Here is a 20627-nt window from a genome sequence, read left to right as displayed (position 1 = left end):
TACAATTCTATTTGCATTACAATTTCTATTATAACTCTTTCAAGACGGACTCTAATCAGATCAGAGTTTAAATAATTTTAATTTGTACCAAATGAACTATATGTTTTATATTTGACCCTGAAAGCCCACTTGTCCACCTTCGCTCCATTTTAAGACACATAGGAGCAGACCACACAATTTTTAAAACAGATGTAAAAAATAAAATGTTATGATCCTTAACTATGATTTCTTTACTGAGATCCAGATCTATATTTTCAATTGCCTATAAATGGTGTCCATGAACCAGGCTTGAGTAATTTTAAACATGTGTCAATGTCCATCACACCATAAAATTGTCTTTCTTCTATAGAAATAGCGTTTTCTGACTCTACAACCCTGGGATAGCTATGCTTCTCTAAATATAAGATGGAAAAGGAAAAGAGAACTAACAGTTGTTGAAGCCTTTGAGTCACTTACATATTAATTCATTCATTCTACAAATATTTATTGGGTGTCTATTACACGCCAAACTCTGTGCCAGGCATGTAGGACACCTGATGAGCAATACAGACAATTCAGAATAGGATACAGACATTGAACAAATAATTACACACGAAATAATTTATTTTCATATGTAATACATCCTATGAAAGAAAAGTACAATGTGCAGCGAGAACATACAATTTGATGACCTAAACTAGTCTGGTCTTCAAAGTCCTCTGAGGAAATGACATTAAAGCTTGAAACCTGAAAGATCAGCTGTAGCTATCTAGGCAGGAACTACATATTTATACATAAGATAGTGAAGAAGAAGACCATAAAGGAGACTGAGAAGGCACATCCAAAGATGGGGAAGAAATACAGGAGAGTATAGAGTCAAAAAGCTGAAAGAAGATGGTGTTTCAAGAGAAAAGGAGAGCTCTCTTTGAGGAGAGCACCCTCAAAGCTCAGATGACTTAAGAGAGAAAGGGGTCCATTAAATTCGGTTGGCAAGGGGACTTCCCTGGCAGCCCAGTGGTTAAGACTCCGCGCTTCCACTGCAGGGGGCGTGGGTTTGATCTTGGGGACCTAAGATTGCGCATGCCGGGGGGCCAAAAAAAATTTTTAGTTGGCAAGGAAAACATGGGTGAAAGCCAGAGGGACACTCTATCCACTGCACAAGAATAAAAAGGAGAGAGGGGTACTGATGTTGACAGCTTCTAAATCTGTTGCTGGGATGATGAGAGTTCCCTCTGTTGGCGTTTACTTTCTCACTGAAGGATGAAGTCATCAGCGGCAGGGAATGAGAGGCTAAGAGAAGCAGGGTATGGAAGAGTAAGGAGAGAAGAGAAAGTATAAAAGAGTTATTTTGGGCTTCCCGGGTGGCGCAGTGGTTGAGAGTCCGCCTGCCGATGCAGGGTACACGGGTTCATGCCCCGGTGCGGGAGGATCCCACATACCGCGGAGCGGCTGGGCCCCTGAGCTCAAGGCCGCTGAGCCTGAGCGTCCGGAGCCTGTGCTCCGCAAGGGGAGAGGCCACAGCAGTGAAAGGCCCGCGTACCACAAAAAAACAAACAAAAAACCCAGTTATTTTATTGAGTGGAAAGGCAAACTTTCCAGAGAGACAACGTAGGGTTGCTAAGCAATGTTAATCATGTATTTGAATTTTGTCTTGAACTTAAAGTAAAACCAGTCACCCTAGCCAAGTAATCTTCTCCAGCATCAGGAGTTGAGAATTTGCCAGGTGACTAAGGCAGAAGAAAAGATAGGCAAGGGAATTGAGGGTATTTTCAAGGGAATGATTATTACAATAGACTATGAAATCTCAGGTAGACCAGGAGGTTAGGGTTGAACAATAATAGTAAGCAGTATATGATGAATAGGTAGTCCCAGTGGAGTAACATTTTAGCAGTGATGATACTAAAGCAAATCTGCTGGAATGAAAAGAGATGGTAGGCAAAGAAGTGGATGCTTGAAAGTAAGATTACAGAGCTGGCATCACTGCTAGATGGCAAGGTACAGAATGTGCCCATGGAAGTGGATGGCTGGGGTAGAACAAACAGGTCAGTGAAGTGAAGGAGTCAATGCACTAGACGGATGATCTACTTTATCATCAAAGTCATCAAAATGGCAACAGGGATGGGTGCCATGATGGAACATGTACAGATAGAGCTTAGTGCAAGGTGGGCAATGTATCATTTGGCCTTCTGGAAGTCAGTTTCACTACCCTTCTAGAAAAAAAGAGATGGTGAAACATCCCTAGATTCCACCCCTAGGACCACCTTCCCTCTTCCCAAAATTACAAGTCATGAAATGGACACTGTATTGAAAATCTAGAGGATATTATTATTCCTGGTGCAGTCAGAAAAAAAAAAACTAAAACAAACAAAAAAACAGAACCCTAATGTTCTGATCTCAATAATGAAGGAAAAATTTTAAAAAGAACAACAATGCATCTCTTACAGAATCAGGAACCATGTTGATCTGTACCACTAAGAAGATCTATACCACTGAGGCAGAGTCCAGGAAACACCATGGTTATAAAAGGATGGATTTTTATTGTGAGACACAGCTGGGTTTGAATGTAGGCTCCATCCCTTAATATTTTTGTAACTTTTAATATCTAAAAGGTGGTATCTTGCAGAATAACTGAGAGAATTAAATGAGATAATACACATAAAATACCTTTCACAGTACCTAGCACACCACAGACCATAAATGTCAGACTTATTTTTGTGCAAGATTCACTGGGAATCTTAATCCCTTATTTGTAAAGACCATTTAATGATTAAGATAAGCAATATTTTCCCAAGGCTCCTTGTCACCTACAGAACTGCGGTGCCTACCAAAAGTAAGCAAAGCGATCAGATTTTTTTCAGTAGTGCCTGACTCTGCTATTTTGATTCAGGTACACCAAGCTAAGCATTCTTTCCTGATGTAGGAAGTCCATTTGAACTATTATGTACACATCCAAAATTTGAAGGATCAAACTTAGCGAGCCAAAATGATATGTATGTGGCCATTCTAATAAACATTAGTGCTAAAGAGTATGGCAAAATTAAGGGCACATGAGTTTAAATCCCATCTCTGTCCCTTCCTACTTATGTGGCCTTGGGCAAGTTACAAAACCCATTTCTACACTAATGCTGGCTACCTCAGAGGGTTATTGTAAGAATTTAAAGAGTAATTCACATAAAGAATTCGGCACAGAGCCTGGTACTTAATCACTCATTGGATGTTAGCTAGTAGTAGTAGTAATATATAAGCAAACCAAAAAGATTGGAAGGAAGATACTTATGCAAATTCAAGAGCAGTTTATGAAACAGAAGAGATAATTTTCTAACAAAAAAATGATCTATAAGTTTGAGGATAAAAATTTGCTAAATTTTCTCCTAGAGATAGAAACTTAATTTAGATGATTACATTTAGTTTGGGAGGAACTGTATAAAAAGAATAGAATTTAGAAATCATATTGGTATTATGCTCACACACAGGCATACTATTTCACAATAAAATGATACACAGAACTAAATGGGTAAATCTCAAAAGCATTATACAAAAAGAAAAGCAGCCAGTCACAAAAGAGTATGTACTGTATGATTCTACTTCCATGAAGCTGAAGAACAAACATTAATTTATGGTAATAAAAATCAGACCTATGCTCACCTCATGCTGGGGTAGGTGATTGACTCGGCACAAGGGAATTCTCAGGGGTGATGGATATGTTCTTTATCTGGATCTGGGTGACAGCTACATGGGTATATACATTTGTCAAAAGTCAATGTGCCATAGACTTAAGAATTGTGCATTTTACTGTAAGTACCATTGACATAAAAATTCATACTTATATGAATTCCTTTCATTTCTCCATAAAGTGTCATGACTTAGCAGCTGTTCATTACATGTTTAAAATAATATTTATTTCCTAAACATATACATTGGGCAAAAATATCATATTAGATTCTATTTTGGATTAGAGCAGTATGTGGAAAATGCAGTGAAGTTGATTGGTGAACTCAGGTAATATAATCAGGCTTTAAAAAGCAAAACTAACATTCGCTTAATTTAGCTCAAAAAACAAACCTCGAACATTGTAATAAAGATCTCAATTCATAGTAATTTGCACTTTGTAAAAGGGACTTGCTTAAGATTGAGGGAACTAACACTATATTAATATGAAAAGGAAATTTAGTTTTATTCCTTTAGGATTTATGTCACAGGAAATTTTTAAATAAACTGTCTTTCAGAAGGTTTCTGGATCCACAAGTCATTCAGGATATACAAAATGTAGAGAACCAATGTGATATGCCTGTTTTCTCCTGTGAGATCTGAAGTGTTAGTTTTGTGATATATAAAAGAAGTCAATTAAGAGGGAATTCCCTGGCAGTCCAGTGGTTAGGACACTGCCGAGGGCCCTGGTTCAATCCCTAGTCGGGGAAGTAAGAACCCCTCAAGCCACTCAGTATGGCTAAAAAAATAAAAAGGTCAATTAAGAGAAAAGCAAAGTGGGTCTTTCAGAACATCATGCATCCACTCAATGTCAACCACACAGAAAAGAGGTGGGAGAAAAGGATAGTGCAGTCAACTGTTCACTCCTTCACTCCCTCCCTGTTCTTGGCATCAAGTATGCCTGGTACAAGGGGTGGTCATTAACTTTTTGATGAAAGGTGGGTGGATGGACTAATAAGTTTATTGGTAGATGGACTATGAAGTTTCAGTACTGGGGATCTGGGAAAACAATGGTGCCACATACTAAAACAAAAGTTGCAAGGAGTAAATTTTTAATGAAAAGAAAATTATTAAATAATGTAGTATTTGAAGTACAAATGGGCTGCCCAGGTGGAAGTGTTTACTGGAGGAGAAATGTGGAACTCTACCTGCAAGAGTGATCAGAACTGTCACAAGAGTGATAATTAGGCCTATGTGGCTGAATGACTTCCAACAGGAAGAACTCATTGTAAGAAGCAGAGGTCAAGCACGGAAACTTGGGGAATGCCCATGGCTGGCGAACAGGAGGAAAAGAACTAGGACAATTTGGGTAATAGCTCAGGGAGAAGAATACTTAGGAATAAGTATTAATCAAAAGTGTCCAGGGACTTCCTTGGTGGTGCAGTGGTTGAGAATCTGCCTGCCAATGTATGGGACATGGGTTCGATCCCTGGTCCAGGAAGATCCCACATGCCATGGAGCAACTAAGCCCATATGCCACAACTACTGAGCCTGCGCTCTAGAGCCCATGAGCCACAACTACTGAAGCCTGCGTGCCCTAGATCCTATGCACGACAACTACTGAGCCCACACGCCGCAACTGCTGAAGCCCACACCCTCTAGGGCCCGTGTGCCACAACTACTGAGCCCATGTACTGCAACTACTGAAGCCCTTGTTACCTAGAGCCCGTGTTCCGCAACAAGAGAAGCCACCGCAATGAGAAGTCTGTGCACCACAATGAAGAGTAGCCCCAGCGCAACTAGAGAAAGCCTACTTGCAGCACCAAAGACCCAACACAGCCAAAAAAGAAAAGTGTCCAATACTGGAAAGCAGTGAAAAAAGCATATATTTGTAAGCTACTATATAATTACAAAATACGATTTTTATCTATCCTAATTTTATTTTCAAATAAAGGGTAGAAGTTGCCACAAGTGAAGTCAGTCTCTATAGTCAGTATACATTTGCACCAAAGGAAAAAAAAAATTGGACTCCTTCCCAAAATTAGTAGGAAGCCAAAGGGGAGGAAATAAATTTGGAGAAGGAAAGAGAGAGAATGGGTCTATACTACCCAAGCTAGGCATTGGTCATCCCAATAAAAGGGGTGGGGGGGCGTTGCCACGGCAGGCCTGGCAGGTGCAGGCAATCAAGAATCATGTTACTCAGCTGCTCAGAGGAATTTCTCAGAAGCACCTTGGAAAAAGGGTCAGGAAGGTGTTAGTGAAAACTGGGAGAGTACCCAACTTAACATCAGCAGATATTACTCATGTTTCCCTAATTTGAAAATATATCAGATATGGGACTTCCCTGGCGGTCCAGTGGTTAAGACTTCGCCTTCCAATGCAGGCTGTGCAGGTTCGATCCCTGGTCAGGGAGCTGGGATCCTATGTACCTCCTGGCCAGAAAACCAAAACGTAAAACAGAAGCAATATTGTAACAAACTCAATAAAGACTTTAAAAATGGTCCACATCAAAAAAAAAAAATCTTAAAAAAAAGTTTTTTTTTAAAGAAAATATATCAGAATTCAGCAGTCAATATGATCTGATTTTATATTAAAAAAACAGACCCAGAATAACAGGTTAAGTAATTTGGTCATGCTTACACAGTTAATTAGTGTCAGAATTTACTAACTATATCACCTCTTTGGGGAAATTTGTGTTTTTCAAATACAAAAGCTCATAAATTGGTCACCATCACCAAGTAGAAAACTGGGGAGGGGGGGCGGGATTCTTTTTCAGAATTGTTTTAATAAACAACATATCTTTTCATTGCACCATTCGAATACCTGCCTTAATTTCCTGTGTTGATTTGACAGACGAAGTGACTCAGCAGAATAGAACTAAAATTGTTTTTCTCCATATTCCATGTTATGGAAACTAGAGAGAATGTACACCTTATTATGATAGTGGATTTACAACAGCAAAACACACTCACAAACTGGAAGCTGCTCAGATAGTCACTATCTCCCAAAAAAGAAGACTGTTAGCCTTTGAGGCAAAGGATAAATTAACTGGAGAGAAAGAATTTCATTTCCAGATTCCAGACAGAAACAGCTTGACACTTTTGAAAGAGGGGGTTATGAAGGTTACAATGTTTTTGTGTCTTCCTCATTTCCTGCTTTATCATAATCAACCTCAGCTGTTACATTACTCCAAAGCACAAAATTTTGAGTGTGAACAAATTTTCTTTTCTTTTGGAACATGTGACTATGTCAGTGTGTTTCTTCACAAGCAAATGAGCTTGGTTTTGCCTCCCTGTTAATTTGTTTTCATCACTCCCATTATACCAGGGGACAGGAAAACATTTATAAAAGAGAAACAGTAAACACTGAACCCTGGAACACTGTATTCATTCTAGGTAGTTTTACACATTGAACTATCTTTGTGTATGAATGTATAGTGTCATTAATGTCTTCTCTCTTTCACACACTGAAGTGCTATATTATTCTAACCATAAGTTCTAGACAAATTGATAGCACATGCATGCGCTTGGCCTGAAATTTTGACTCACTAATTGTACTATATACTAATGAGGTTTTCTGTTTGTTTTCAGCAAACGTGAATAGCAGGAGTGATCCTTAAAATAGCACCACTACTGGACACCAGTGATTTCCAGCTAATTTTATGACACTATAAGAACACTCAATTACATTAAAAAGGTAACAACATAATTCTAAATAAATCATTTTAATTCACTTGTGTTTTTTAAGAGATAAATGTTTGTTTGGTGCACACTGCCTCATGTCAAATACTTGTCACTCTGATAAGATTCAGTGGAAATCAACAGTGAAAACTCTTCCAATCTAATGAAAATTGATGTTTCAAATTTATTTACAACTTACTAAAGATTCCACTTGCACCTATAAAACACCTTACAAGGCAGTACATACAGACCCAAACCAGTGCACATTACTATTTCCAGAAAGTAAAAAAGAAGTATACAGTAACTAATTGTAGTTGTTCCTGCAGAAACAAATGCAGCATTAGTCATAGTAAAAAAACAAAACAAAACTAGAAACAGTGCAAACGTCCAGGAACATTAGAATGAATAAATGACGTGTGGTATACTCACATGATAGAAAACTATATAGCAATGAAAATTTAGAAGTTCTGCTATACACAGCATAATGAAGAACAAAGGAAGCCCCACACACGCACGCACACATGCACACACACTATATATATATTAGGATTCCATTCATAAAAGTTGAAAATCAGGCAAAAGTAATCTATGCTGTTAGAATTTCTGCTAGTGGTTACCTCTGGGAAAAAAGGTGGAAGTAGTGGTTTGGAAGAGGCACAAGGAAGTGTTTCTGGAGTGCTGGTAATGGTATACATCTTGATCTGTGCAGTGGTTACATACGAGTGTTTATTTTGTGAAAAGGCACTGGGCTGCATGCTTATGATTTGTGCCTTTTCTGCACGTATGCCATACTTCACTTAAAGGTTTATTTTATGGAAGGATGGAGTAAGTAGACTCCATCATGTCTCTCCCACTGAACACAGTTATCAAACAGAACGCAAGATGTTGCTACTTAAGGACTCTGAAAAGTAAACAGTAGCAGGAAGTTTGAGGAGAAGCTCAGTACCATCAGACTGATAGTGGGTTCATCATTCTTTCCACCTCTGGTACCTCCCAGCCTGGTTTCAACACAGCCAGGAAGTAGGTATCATGCAGAGTCCTCCAGGAAAAGCCCCCTGGTTCTGACTCAGGAAGTCAGAAATGGTCTCCTAACACTCCATTCTCTTCTATCCCCATCTCTGAAGCAATCATGGGACAGTGGTGGCAGCAACAGCTGCTGCAAGGGAGGTCCTTGGAAGCCTAAAATGCCGATGGAGGGGAACCTTCCTTTCTGATTGGATAACATGTGGTGTCAAGAGACTGGGACAAACCCCCATTGCTTTGTCCTCCACCACTTGGCCCCTGATACAGAAGAAGTCACAGGAAGTATATCACAGAGTGGGATAAATAAAGCTCCAGCTTTCTGGCCAAAGGACAAAAAGGGGGAGCCCCCAGGGAACAGAAAAGTACTAAGGCAATCACAGAGAAGGAGGAGCTTGGGAAATGATCCCATAAAAATACTTATGAACTGCTGGCTCACCCCTGGGTATATGTGACTCTGACACTAAACAGTACACTATAGACTTTGAAAACTCGACTATGGTATAAATCACAGCCCTGATCTCACACTGGCCACTGAGTAGTGTACACATGGGGTAGATCTGAAAGGCACTGCAAATGCCTTTGGAAGTGGAACTGATACTGAAATCACAACCCACAGAAGACTAGTCAGAATTTGCAGCCTAACCCAGTTAGGTAGACTGCTGCTAGAACAAAAATATCACCATTCCCCATATGATTTTAAGGACCCAAAGTCTTAGAACATAATATTCAAAATGTCCAGAATCTAATAAAAAATTACTCTGCCCATGAAGAACCAGGAAAATCTCAATCTGTATGGGAAAAGACAATCAGATGACACAGATGTTGAAATTATCCACCCATGATTTTAAGGCAGTTTTATAAAAAATCCCCAAAAAGTAATGGTGAACACCCTTGAAATGAAGGGAAAGATAGAAAGTCTCAACAATGAAATTCAGGATATAATAAAGAACCAAGAGGAAATCTTAACTTTGAAAATTACAATAACGGAAATGTAAAAGTTCACTGGATGGGCTCAATAGCAGAATGGAGAGGATTAAGGCAGGAGTCAGTAAACTTGAAGACAGGCTGATAGAAACTATCCAATGTAAAGAACAGAGGAAGGCTGGGAGGGAATGAACAGAGCCTCTGGGATCTGTGGGAAATATCACAAGGTCTAAAATTCATATCATCATCAACTCACAAGTAGAAGAGAATGTGGTATAAAATATTTTTTGAAGAAATAATTGCTGAAAGCTTCCCAAATTTGAGAAAAGGTATAAACTTATAGATACGAGAAGCTCAATTAACCCTAAACAGGATAAACCCAAAGAAATCAATGTCCAGACATACTGTAATCAAACTGCTAAAAAGTAAAGACAAAGAAAACATTATTGAAAGCAACCAGAGAAATTTGATGCATTACTTACAGGAGAACAACGATCTGAATGACAACCAATTTCCCATGAGAAACACTGAGGACAGAAGTAAATGAACTAACATTTCTTAAGGACTGAATGAACTGCCAACCCAGAATTCTATATCCAATGAAAATATCCTTCAGGAATGAATATGAGATGAAGACATTTTTAGAGGAAGGAAAACTGATAGAATCTGCTGCCACCAGAACTGCTCTAAAAGAAGTATAAAGGAAGTTCTTCAGACACAAGGGAAATGATACTAGAACATCAGGGAAGAAGGAAGAACAACAGAAATTATAAACATCTGTATAAATACAGTAGGCTATTTTTCTCCTCTTGAGCTGTTTAAAACATATTTAATGTTTGAAAGAAACATGAATGGTTCAAAGAGAGAATACTACATTGTCTCATGGAAAGATATATATATATATATATGTATATATATATATCAGACAGACACATACATGGGTGTGTCTGTGTGTGTGTGTACACATGTGCACATGAGAGAGAGAGAGAGAGAGAGAGAGAGAGAATGAGAGAGAGATACATTCAAATAACCCGAGAGAAAGCTAGGAAATTTGAAACAGGAATGAAAAAGAGAGGGAACAAACATAAAACAAATAAAATAGTGGCTCTGAATACAAAGATATTAATAATTACAGCAGATGTAAATGATCTAAATATACTAATCAAAAGACAAAGGTTGACAGAATGGATAGAAAACCAACACCAACAAAAAAACCAACTATATGATGTCTAGAAGAAATTTAAAACATAATGATGTAGGTAAGTTAAAAGTAAAAGGATAGAAAAAGATACACCTTGCAAACACTAATCAAAAGAAAACTGGAGTAGCTATATTAACATAAAACAAAATAGACTTTAGAAAAAAGAAAATTACCAGAGATTAAGAGGAACATTGCATCATGAAAAGGGTCAATTCACCAATAAGACATAAAAATATTAAATGTGTACACACCAAATAATATCACCTTTGACTTCATGGAACAAAACTGACAGAACTGAAAAAAGAAACAGAAAAATCCACAATATTTGGAGACTTAAACATTTCTCTCACAGTGATTGATAGATGTAGTAGATAGAAAACCAGCAAGAATATAAAAGAACTAAAAAAAAGTATCAATCAATGAATCTAATTGACATTTAAAGAACATTCCACCCAATAACACCAGAATATATATTTCCAAAGTGCACATGAAACATTCACCAGGATAGATCATATCCTGGGTCATGTAATAAATCTTATCAAATTTAAAAGATTAAAATAATACAAATTATATTCTTTGACCATAATGGAATTAGAATAAAAAATTAATAGCATAAAAAGAAAAGAAAAACCTCCAAACAGCACCAAATTTAACAACACAATCCTAAGTAAGGCATGAATCACAAACGTAATCTCAAGGGAAATTATAAAACATTCTGAACTGAAGAAAAATCAAAATAAAACCTACCAAAATTTGCAGGATGCAACTAAAGCCATTCATAGATGCAGAGCACCTAGAACTCTTAAGTATTGCTAGTGCAAAATTGAACAGTCATTTTGGAAACAGTTTGGCAGTTTTTTATGAAGTTAGACATATCTTTGTCATTTAGCCCAGTAATCATATTCCTAGATATTTACCCTAGAGAAATGAAAACTTACATTTACACAAAAACCTATACACAAATGTTTATAACAGCTCGGTCGATGATAGCCAAAAAGTGGAAACACCCTAAATATCCTTCAAGACATAAATGGATAAACAAATGGTAATACATCCAAGTAATAAAATATTCAGCAGCAAAATGGAATGGACTATTGATACATGCAAAAACTTAGATGAGGGCTTCCCTGGTGGCACAGTGGTTAAGAATCTGCCTGCCAATGCAGGGGACACGGGTTCGATCCCTGGTCTGGGAAGATCCCACATGTCGCAGAGCAACTAAGCCCTCAAGCCATAACTACTGAGCCTGCGCTCTAGAGCCCGCGACCCACAACTACTGATCCCACGTGCTACAACTACTGAAGGCTATGTGCCCAGAGCCCGTGCTCCACAACAAGAGAAGCCACCGCAATGAGAAGCCCGCGCACCACAATGAAGAGTAGCCCCACTTGCCACAACTAGAGAAAGCCTACGCGCAGCAACAAAGACCCAATGCAGCCAAAAATAAATAAATTAAATAAATAAAAATTAAAAAAAAAAAACTTAGATGAATCTCAAAGGCGTTTTGTGTGTGAAAGAAGCCAATGTCCAAAGGTTACATACTCTATCATCCCACATATGGCAATCTCAAAAAGACAAAAGTATGGCAATGAAGAACAGATCAGGGATTGCCAGTGGTTAAGGGTGGGAGAAGCTCAAGGGAACTGGGGTTTTCTTGTTTGTTTTGAGGTTATGGAACTGTTACGTATACTGATTGTGGTGGTAGTTACACAAATCTAAACATGCATTAAAATTCATAGACCTATACACCAAAACAAAAGATCAAATTTTACCATGTTAATTTAAAAAATAAAATTAATACAAATAAATATTTTTATTTGTTTACTTTGCAAATATAAGACACAAACTTCCCCAAATAAGATTTGAATATCTAGGTAACATCAAGACTAATCTGACCACAAAAGAAAACCAGGAAGATAGTGATATACTCACCACTGCTTGCCCCTCTACAGTTTCCATTACTAGAATCCATAGGAAAATCTGAAAGGAGGTGATAGAATAAAGTAAGAATCATAACATGTTCATTATTATTTCAAGAATTCCCATATTAAAATCTAATTCAGTCACAAGTTGATTTGGGTAAGAACCCAGGTGTCTCAAGGAAATTGATTCTTGTTAGTGTTGTGAGGTTGACACTCTATCATTTGTAGGTCAAATAAGGACACAATGTATCCTTTCATGTGATTGACAGTTGATATACTCTTTTGAATCTTCATCAACTGTACATACTATTTCAGTATTTAATAAACAAAGTTTCTGAGTTTCACAAAAACTTCCTGTAGCTTTAAAGCCCATGAATATATTAGGTATTCACCCAACACATTTCTTGATGGCTAAAAGAACTAAATACACCTCTTCAATAAACAGATGTATCACACTTCACTGGCATACATTTTAATTCTTAGTGCTTAAGGAAAGCATGCAGAAAGCATTCTTGTGCTCTGGGTTAACTGCACACTAAACAGTTCATTTGCATAAAGGAAGCCTACCATCCAGGGGACTACTCAAGCCAGTGCAATTAATAGACACAGTAATAATTGGAATGTGCCATCAACCCTTTTCATGATCCCCAAATCCCAGAAAATGATAAAATGATAAATGGTAATGAAAATGGTAATTATGTAAAGTTCTTCTTTGTTCTAGTTTAGAAATCAGCCTCTAATGAAACACTGAGTGCCCCAGCAAAGCACTATGCTGTACCTAATTATATGTTCTTACTGACACTTCAACTCAGTACACTTACACGAGCATTTTACATTTGTATTAACACTTTATGTTAAATGAGTTTAATGCCTCTGTTTATCCTAATAGAAAATAATGTTCTTCCTCTGTCCTTTTTCTTCACAGGTCATATCATGAATAAATTAAACAAGGAGGGGTAATACCATTTTAGAACAATAACACCCAAAATTACAACTAATGAATTACTTTCCCAGGCTTAGTAATCATTAGCTGGTATTTTAAAAGGTATATCCTAGGGAGTTTCCTGGTGGCCTAGCGGTTAGGATTCTGGGCTTTCACTGCTGTGGCTAGGGTTCAATCCCTGGTTGGGGAACTGAGATCCCGCAAGCCTGCAGTGTGGTCAAAAAAATTAATAAAAAATAAGAAAAAAAGCTATATCCTAGGAAAGATGGCAGTCACCAAATAAAAATATAGATAATTAGGCAACAAAGACTTGATTCTAAAATGTTTGGTTCCACTCAGGTCAGATACTATGAATTCTATTCTTGAATAAGTCTAATATTCATGTGATAATATGCATATGATTTATACAAAGATGATCTCTCCGTAAATTAAAAAAGTATATTGATCCACATTTAAAATAATTGCTTAATGTCAAAAGGTTGAAATAAAACTGAAAGATAAAATTCTTCTTTTGGAAAAAGAAAACCCCTTTGAAGCAGCTGAACCTGGGAGCGTGGTTTTCTTCTTTTACTCTTATTCATAGGAAAATGTTTCTACACTTTTTAAAGTGCTTAGACATCAGTTGTTAGAATAATAAGAGAGAAAACCAAAGTTTTCTGATCATAAATAATCCAAAACAATGTTTTCAGAAAGTTAAACTTAGGGATTCTAACAAAATTATCCTAAATTAAAATAGTGGGTATTAGTAGTAGGTTTTAATGCCCCAAGGTTTTCAGGTAGGGGTCATATAGGTTTCCAGGAGAAGAGTTCTAAAAAAGAGCTGGAGAAGGAAAGGACGGTTTTCCAAATAGAGAATAGCACATGCAAAGGTCTGGGGTGAGAAACCACAGGACTCATCAAAGGACCTGCAAGTCTTCCAGTGGGGCTAATAGAGTGGTGTAAGCAGAGAGAAAGGAAACTAGAGAGGTAAGAAGGCATGAAATCATGAAGACTAGAGGCAGATATCAAAGGATTTTAAACAACAGATTTGTACTTCAGAAAGATCACCCTGTTGGAATAGGGAGGCATCATACTGGAGGTCAGCAAGCCAATTATCATTCTAGCTCCATAATGCATGGAAGAAATGGTGAGGCCAAAACAAAGAAAGTACCATTAGGGAAGAAGAGGAGGGAACTGGATTCAGAGTAGATCTAATAGCACTTGATACCTATTGAACGTGGGGGATAAAGAAAAGGGTGGAAGCAAAGCTGACTCCCAGGCCTGGAGTATGGGTGTGGCGGTGCCTCTTAACAATATAGAAAATACTAGAAGAGAATAGTCATATGAAGGTAAGGAGATGATGAGTTCACTCTGGGGCCTGCAGAGACTGAGGGGCTCAGGGTTAGACAGGAGAGTCTGGAATGTATGTCTTCTGCTGTCTCAGAAGTGCAGAGAAGTACTTATCTCTTGGAATCCATTGTCCAGGACTGTCTTCTATTCTCTTAGGCCATATATAAATGGGCTTTTGAAATGCAATGAAGAAAACTTGTTCCTTTAACTGAAATCTGATGGTTGAAAGACACAGATTCTCTGTACAGTTAGTATCACCTATTTCTTCGTAAGAGAGGAAATATAGCTTAAAATAGGTCCTGGTTTGAATCTTCTTTCTATTAATAGCTTTATGGACTTGGTGCACTTAACTTCTCTAGATGCTTCAGCTTCCCTTTGTGCAGATAAGAGTAATAGTATTATACCTACCGTGCAGTTATTACGAGAATTAAATAAATTAATATGCACTGCCCACTTAGAACAGCACCTGGAACATACTAGGTGTTGTTAGTTCTTATTCCGTGGCCGCTAATGATTCCTGTTCTGAGAATGACACGTCCTCTTCCCAATCACATTAATGTTGATTTACCATTTATCATTCACTTCACATGAATATTTCTTTTTGTTCTTCACAATCTCAATGTTAAAGTCAAATAACTTGCTCAAGGTACAACATTAATGGCAAATCTGGGATTCCAACTAAGGGCCCATAACTTTAAAACTGGTGTTCTTTAAACTGAGGATATATAGCCAATTCTTAATCATTTAAAACTCTGTATGGTGGTTCTTGGTCTCCTCTTTTGATACACCTAGTAGGAGGAGAAAGGACAAATATAACTTAGTCATTTTTTCTATTTATAGCAAACAACTATTTAGAATTTTGTGGGAACGAGATAAAAGTGAATTATTGAAATACAATTTGGAAATTACATGAGATTCCATTACCACTGATAATTGTGTTAGCTATAAATAGAATTTAATATCATCGCATTCTAAAATTCTCTTCTCTACCCCATCCAGAGTGCCTTTCAATATTTTACATTATGAAGAAGCTTTAGAATCATGTTTTCTCTCTAGTCTTAATCTAAAATGTCCATTTCTCCTTTCCATTCCATTTTCCTCCTCATATCACACTAAATAATTCTCCTTTCTTGGTATTTGGCCCCTCAAATATTTGTAGAACAGGGCTAAAGAAAAGGCTGCCTGTTCCCCAGAAAGTGGAGAAATGATTAAACAGCAGTGCATGCATGTGAAAGTTGGCACAGCTCTGCCAGGCGAGAGAGGGCTGGGAGAAATGTGCTGGGCAAGAGCTGGGGTGACAACAAAAAGCAGCAATGACTGAGGAGCAATTATAAAGCCCTTGGCATGGCAAACCAGGAGGCTGTATAAACACCAGTTAACTATCATACCATAAATTTTCTTAAACACTCAACGTCTACATTTCTGAGATAAACTATTTGTAACTAACAGACATCCATCAGACTCATTCTTTATACCTATTGCTCCCAAAGGGATTTGTTCTTGAGCCTGAGGTCCAGGTACATTTGTGTACAATGAAATACTAAGTTTATATTCAGGAGAAATAAGATCTGCTTTCCCAGTTAGTTCTCAGTGTGAAGCTTGTTTCCCAGAGTTGAACTGATAAAGATCTAGGCCGTATCTGCATTTACCAACAGACCATGTTTGTCCAAAAAAACAAACAAAAAATCAATTTGAATAACAATGATAATAATGGTAAAATAGCAATAGCAACAGCAGCAATTTGTTGAAGACCTACTATGTACCAGATGTCCATGGGATGTAGGCAGTACGTCCCCATGTTACAGATTAGAAAACTTTGAATTGGAGAGGTTATATCATTTCCCTATAGTAACAGTTGGTATGAGGCCAAAGTCAAGATTCAATACCTACCTAGTCTGCCCCATTCCAAGCACATACCCTTTACTCACTATACAATATTAAAGATTTGACTAATGTCTTAATTAACTGGCTGAATGACTAAATTGAACCGAATTCTCAGATAAAGCAGGTGTACATGCAGTCTCAACTGTCTAGTAAATATAAAATGTGGAAAAAGAATAAACTTCATGTGAATTTCTTAGTAATAATCAGGAAGATACGATCTTTTCTTTATTAAATTATGTTTGCCCCTAATATTTCAAAACAAAAAGTAGTTTGAAGCAATATTTCATTTCAATAAGATTTTGCTTTGTAAAATGTCCTTAAACTTGGTGGAGTCATAATGTACTACAAGGGAACAGATCTGAGTGAATGGTATGATTTGAAAATCCTCTTGACACTGAAGAAAAGTAAAAGGTGGTTCCATTTCATTCAGGGAGACCTCATTTTTATATTCTGCTAGATTCTAGGCATAAGACATAGGAACTCTGTTTATACCTAGAGGAAGGAAAAAAAAAAAAACCCTGCTTTGTGAACTACCATATCCCACTGAACCAAGGAGTATATTGCATCGTAAATTAAACTGGCCACATGTGGTAGTTCCTAAGTAATTCCAGGTGCCTGACAGTTTGACCCAGGATAGGGAGTGTAATTTTCAGCAAGCTGGCCTTGGAATCCACCATTCCATTCCCCTTCCCCACCTCCCCTTCAGCTCCCTCCTGCCACAGTCTCTGATTCACACTGAGGGTTATGGTAAAGGGAAAGGGAAGGGAGAACATCACTAAAATACAGTTCCAACTGCCACCTACCCCTACTTCTTTTTCTAGCAAGGATGCTGTCAGCAAAGCACATTATGGCATTTGAAAGCAGCTTAGCAATCAGGTTCCATGGACTGACAAATTGTTTCCATGCATGTCCTATTTGAGGGCTTCAATGAGGCACTTGTTCTACATTTGGTCTGATGATAGGTAACTTAAGGGACACTTAAGGAAACTGCTTTCCATTCATATTGACCATGGGTTTTGAGAGCCATTAACCTTGCCAAACCTCTCTCATTTGAGGTGCATCTCTAACAGAGGTTTCAGAGCAAGAGGAGGAATGCATTTCAGTGTGAACCATGGCCACCTCATTCCTAGCCCTTGGCCTGAGAAGAGCACCAGCATTTAACTAATCTAAGCGTCTGGCAGACCAGGGCAGCAACTGAGCTCTCCCAGTGTCTGCACAGCCTGTAACGTTAATGAGTACAAAAGCTCAAGAGTGCTCTTTTAGACCAAAGATTAATAAGAAATACATTTCTTTTTGATTATTTTAAACAACCAGTTGTTGGTTCATCATTAAAATCAAGACGACTATAAGGGTAGTCAAAGGTGATAAACTGAGGTGACCATCAAAAAGCTCTTGAAATCTTTCTGTTCAGTTTGGTTTTGTACAAGTACTTTTCCCCTCCCCACTCACTGTATGTTAAGTGGGTCAATGTGCACAGAATGCAATTTTTCCAAATCAATTCCCGGACCACCAAGAACTATTTTACCTAGAAATGGACTAAGGACATGAGCTTAGGCTGAGCAAGTTGAGAGGCAGAAGAAAAAGTTGATGCCCCAGAAATGAACAGAGAAGGAGGTATAAAGACATCACATCTAAGGGCAGAGTTGATCTGGGGAGGGTGTGAAAGAGGACCAATCATAAAAGATTGGGTTTATATTTAAAGTATATGAAGGGTGAAATTTTCGTGTTTGGGGTAATTGGTAGGAATGATTTTGAGTTAGAATTAAACAGACTATAATGAACTAGATTTAGCTGGGATCTTAAGAGTTATGACTTCCCTAATTAGACCAAACACTAGTGAGAAAACAACTTGTGATCGATTCCATTTACTGTAGAACTGTAATAAAGTTTTACAGTAGGGAAAGACTGAAATGAACCGGTGGTTGATGCACACAGAGAAAGGGCATAAAATAAAGTATCAAAGACAAATTATTTGCAAAGCTTAAGAGTGGGATAAGGGGTGAGATTAAAAATAACACTACATGAGTGTATGATGACAACACGCCTTAAATATAACTCCTTTCATCCATATGTCATTTACAAAATGACTTGAAGGCATGTGGGAATGTGAAAGGAGCCCAGCAATTTCACTCAGCCAGCTCTGTGGCTGCAGGAAGTCTCAGGAGCTAATTAGCAGTGGATGGCAATGTTTCCCAGCTATTTCAGTCTGGAATGGAAGGACAATTTATCTCATTGAAAGGAGGGGGAAATTTAAGGTGAAGGTAATTGCTCAAACTGGATGTTGAGCAAACACATACCACTAACATCTGTGGGTTGGAGTAAGGTTATTGGAATTATCTTGGCATTTTTAACGATTAGAAGAAAACAGTTCTTCAGTTCTCTGTTTTCACCATACAATCTTGACAAGTAGCTAAACACGAGGAATATAGAAAACTGATGACTGAGAATGCAAGAGAATCAGGCAAGAAAGTTAAGTGATTCTAAACAAATTAAGAAAGTAAGAAAAAAGCATCACTATAGGAGATGTGGTTACTTGGACACGTAAAGAAGAAGCGAAGGGGCAGTGTTGAGAAGTGTAATGGGAGTGGAGGGAACTGAGTGTTTTAGAAATACAGATCGCCTATTGAAATAGAGTGCATCCGTTGGAAGGGTGATGAGGTGAGAGAAAAAAAGGCATGGTACTCGACAGAGCAGTAATTAAGAGAGACATTAAGAGAGGTGATCCAAAGAGAAAAGACAGAAATCAGAGAGTAAAGGCGAGTAACAAGGACTCCAAGAAGTAAGCGGCTGGAGGACGCGCTTGGGCGGGGGGGGGGGGGGGGGGGGAGGGGGCGCCGCAGGTTATGCAGTGTCAGGACTCACCGGCTCCGTCTGCAGTGACGATGGCCTCGGGAGAGATGCACACGCCGCGGTCATAAACCGGCAGCTCCTCACAGGCCAGGCTTTCCGGCCACGAGTGGCGGTATTTGATGAGGATGGGCTCACAGCCCTGCCGGGCCCGCTCGCACACAGACTTGCAGGGCTTGATGGGCTCGTGCTGGAAGTCAATGGTGCAGATGGGCGCGTACATGGCGCAGAGGAAGAAGAGCAGATCCGGGCTGCAGTGGGTGCCCAGCAGACCTTCGAACTGCTCGATGGCCAGGATGGCGTTGGCCTGGGTGCTGTGGTGCAGGTGGTTGGGCATCTTGGTCATGTTCCAGGGCAGGGACTTGCACAGGGGGATGCGGACGGGCTCACAGGCTGCCGCCCGCGCTCCGGGCACGCGGAGCAGGCAGAGCGCAGCCAGGGCGAGCAGCCCGGCCCGCAGCAGCAGCATCCCTCCCGGGCTGCCGCAGACCATGATCCCGGCGGGACGGGGCAGGGTGCAGCAGTGCCGAGGACGCCAAGAGGCCCGCTCCGCCGTCTCCTCCTCCCCCCTGGAAGTGGACACAATGATCTGGGAGCTTCTCCTCCCCCGGCAATCTCACAACTTCCTTGGATCAAATTCCCCCAATGGGGTACCACGAGCTTCGCCGAGCTCCAGCCGCCGCCGCCCCTGCCGCTCCTGCAGCTCTGGCTGCTCTTTCCCGACGTCTAAGCCTTCTGGGGCCGCGGCATCTATTTATTCCTCGCTCCCTCTGGCAGAAGCATCGGACCTCGCAGATGAATCAGATGAGAGGAAAACAAGAGGAAGCGAGGGAGAAATAAAAACAAAAGTAGAATTCAGCTGAGGTAGTTGGAGCTCTGGGGGTGTCACCTCCCCTGGATTACAAAAAGGTGCTAAAAGAAGCATGAAATTCTCCCACGTGAGGAGGAGGACCGGAGGGGGGTTGGAGAAGGGGGGAACCAGAGGGCAAAGACTCCTAATGCGGGAGGGCGGTGCAGGAAGAGTTTGCAAGTCTTGTAGGCTGAGCAGAAGGTCCAATTTTTGGTGTAAGCTGCGGCCAGCCAGCCGCAGGCAGGGGGGCACCAGCAGGAGGAGCCTCGACGGGAGGTCTGTGGCTCCGACCCTCTGCTCTGCACTTTCCTACCTACTGACCCGATGCAGTCCCAGCCCTCCAGCGCTCGCTCCCCTTCCCGGGAAGGGAGTGAGGGGTCCGGAGAGAGGTCTGTGG

At 39.5% G+C, this 20627-nt stretch overlaps 1 protein-coding gene across 2 annotated transcripts in view; it reads right to left on the bottom strand.

Moving 5' to 3' along the window:
• Window positions 1–20219, bottom strand: part of FRZB (frizzled related protein) — a 33863-nt gene extending 13644 nt beyond the window's left edge. The window contains exons 1-2 of one of the 2 annotated variants that reach the window (XM_060152501.1): window positions 19396–20219; window positions 12388–12435 (exon numbers count right to left, since the gene is read on the bottom strand). In XM_060152501.1, the coding sequence (XP_060008484.1) occupies window positions 12388–12435; window positions 19396–19873 (526 nt within the window). In that variant the 5' untranslated portion in view covers window positions 19874–20219. The remainder of the gene's footprint in view (window positions 1–12387; window positions 12436–19395) is intronic. The other variant, XM_060152500.1, reaches the window with a different exon arrangement.
• Window positions 20220–20627: the final 408 nt, after the last annotated feature.

The sequence above is a fragment of the Lagenorhynchus albirostris genome, chromosome 6 (genome assembly GCF_949774975.1).
Source record: "Lagenorhynchus albirostris chromosome 6, mLagAlb1.1, whole genome shotgun sequence".
NCBI lineage: Eukaryota > Metazoa > Chordata > Mammalia > Artiodactyla > Delphinidae > Lagenorhynchus > Lagenorhynchus albirostris.
This window is presented reverse-complemented; position numbering and strand designations above follow the sequence as displayed.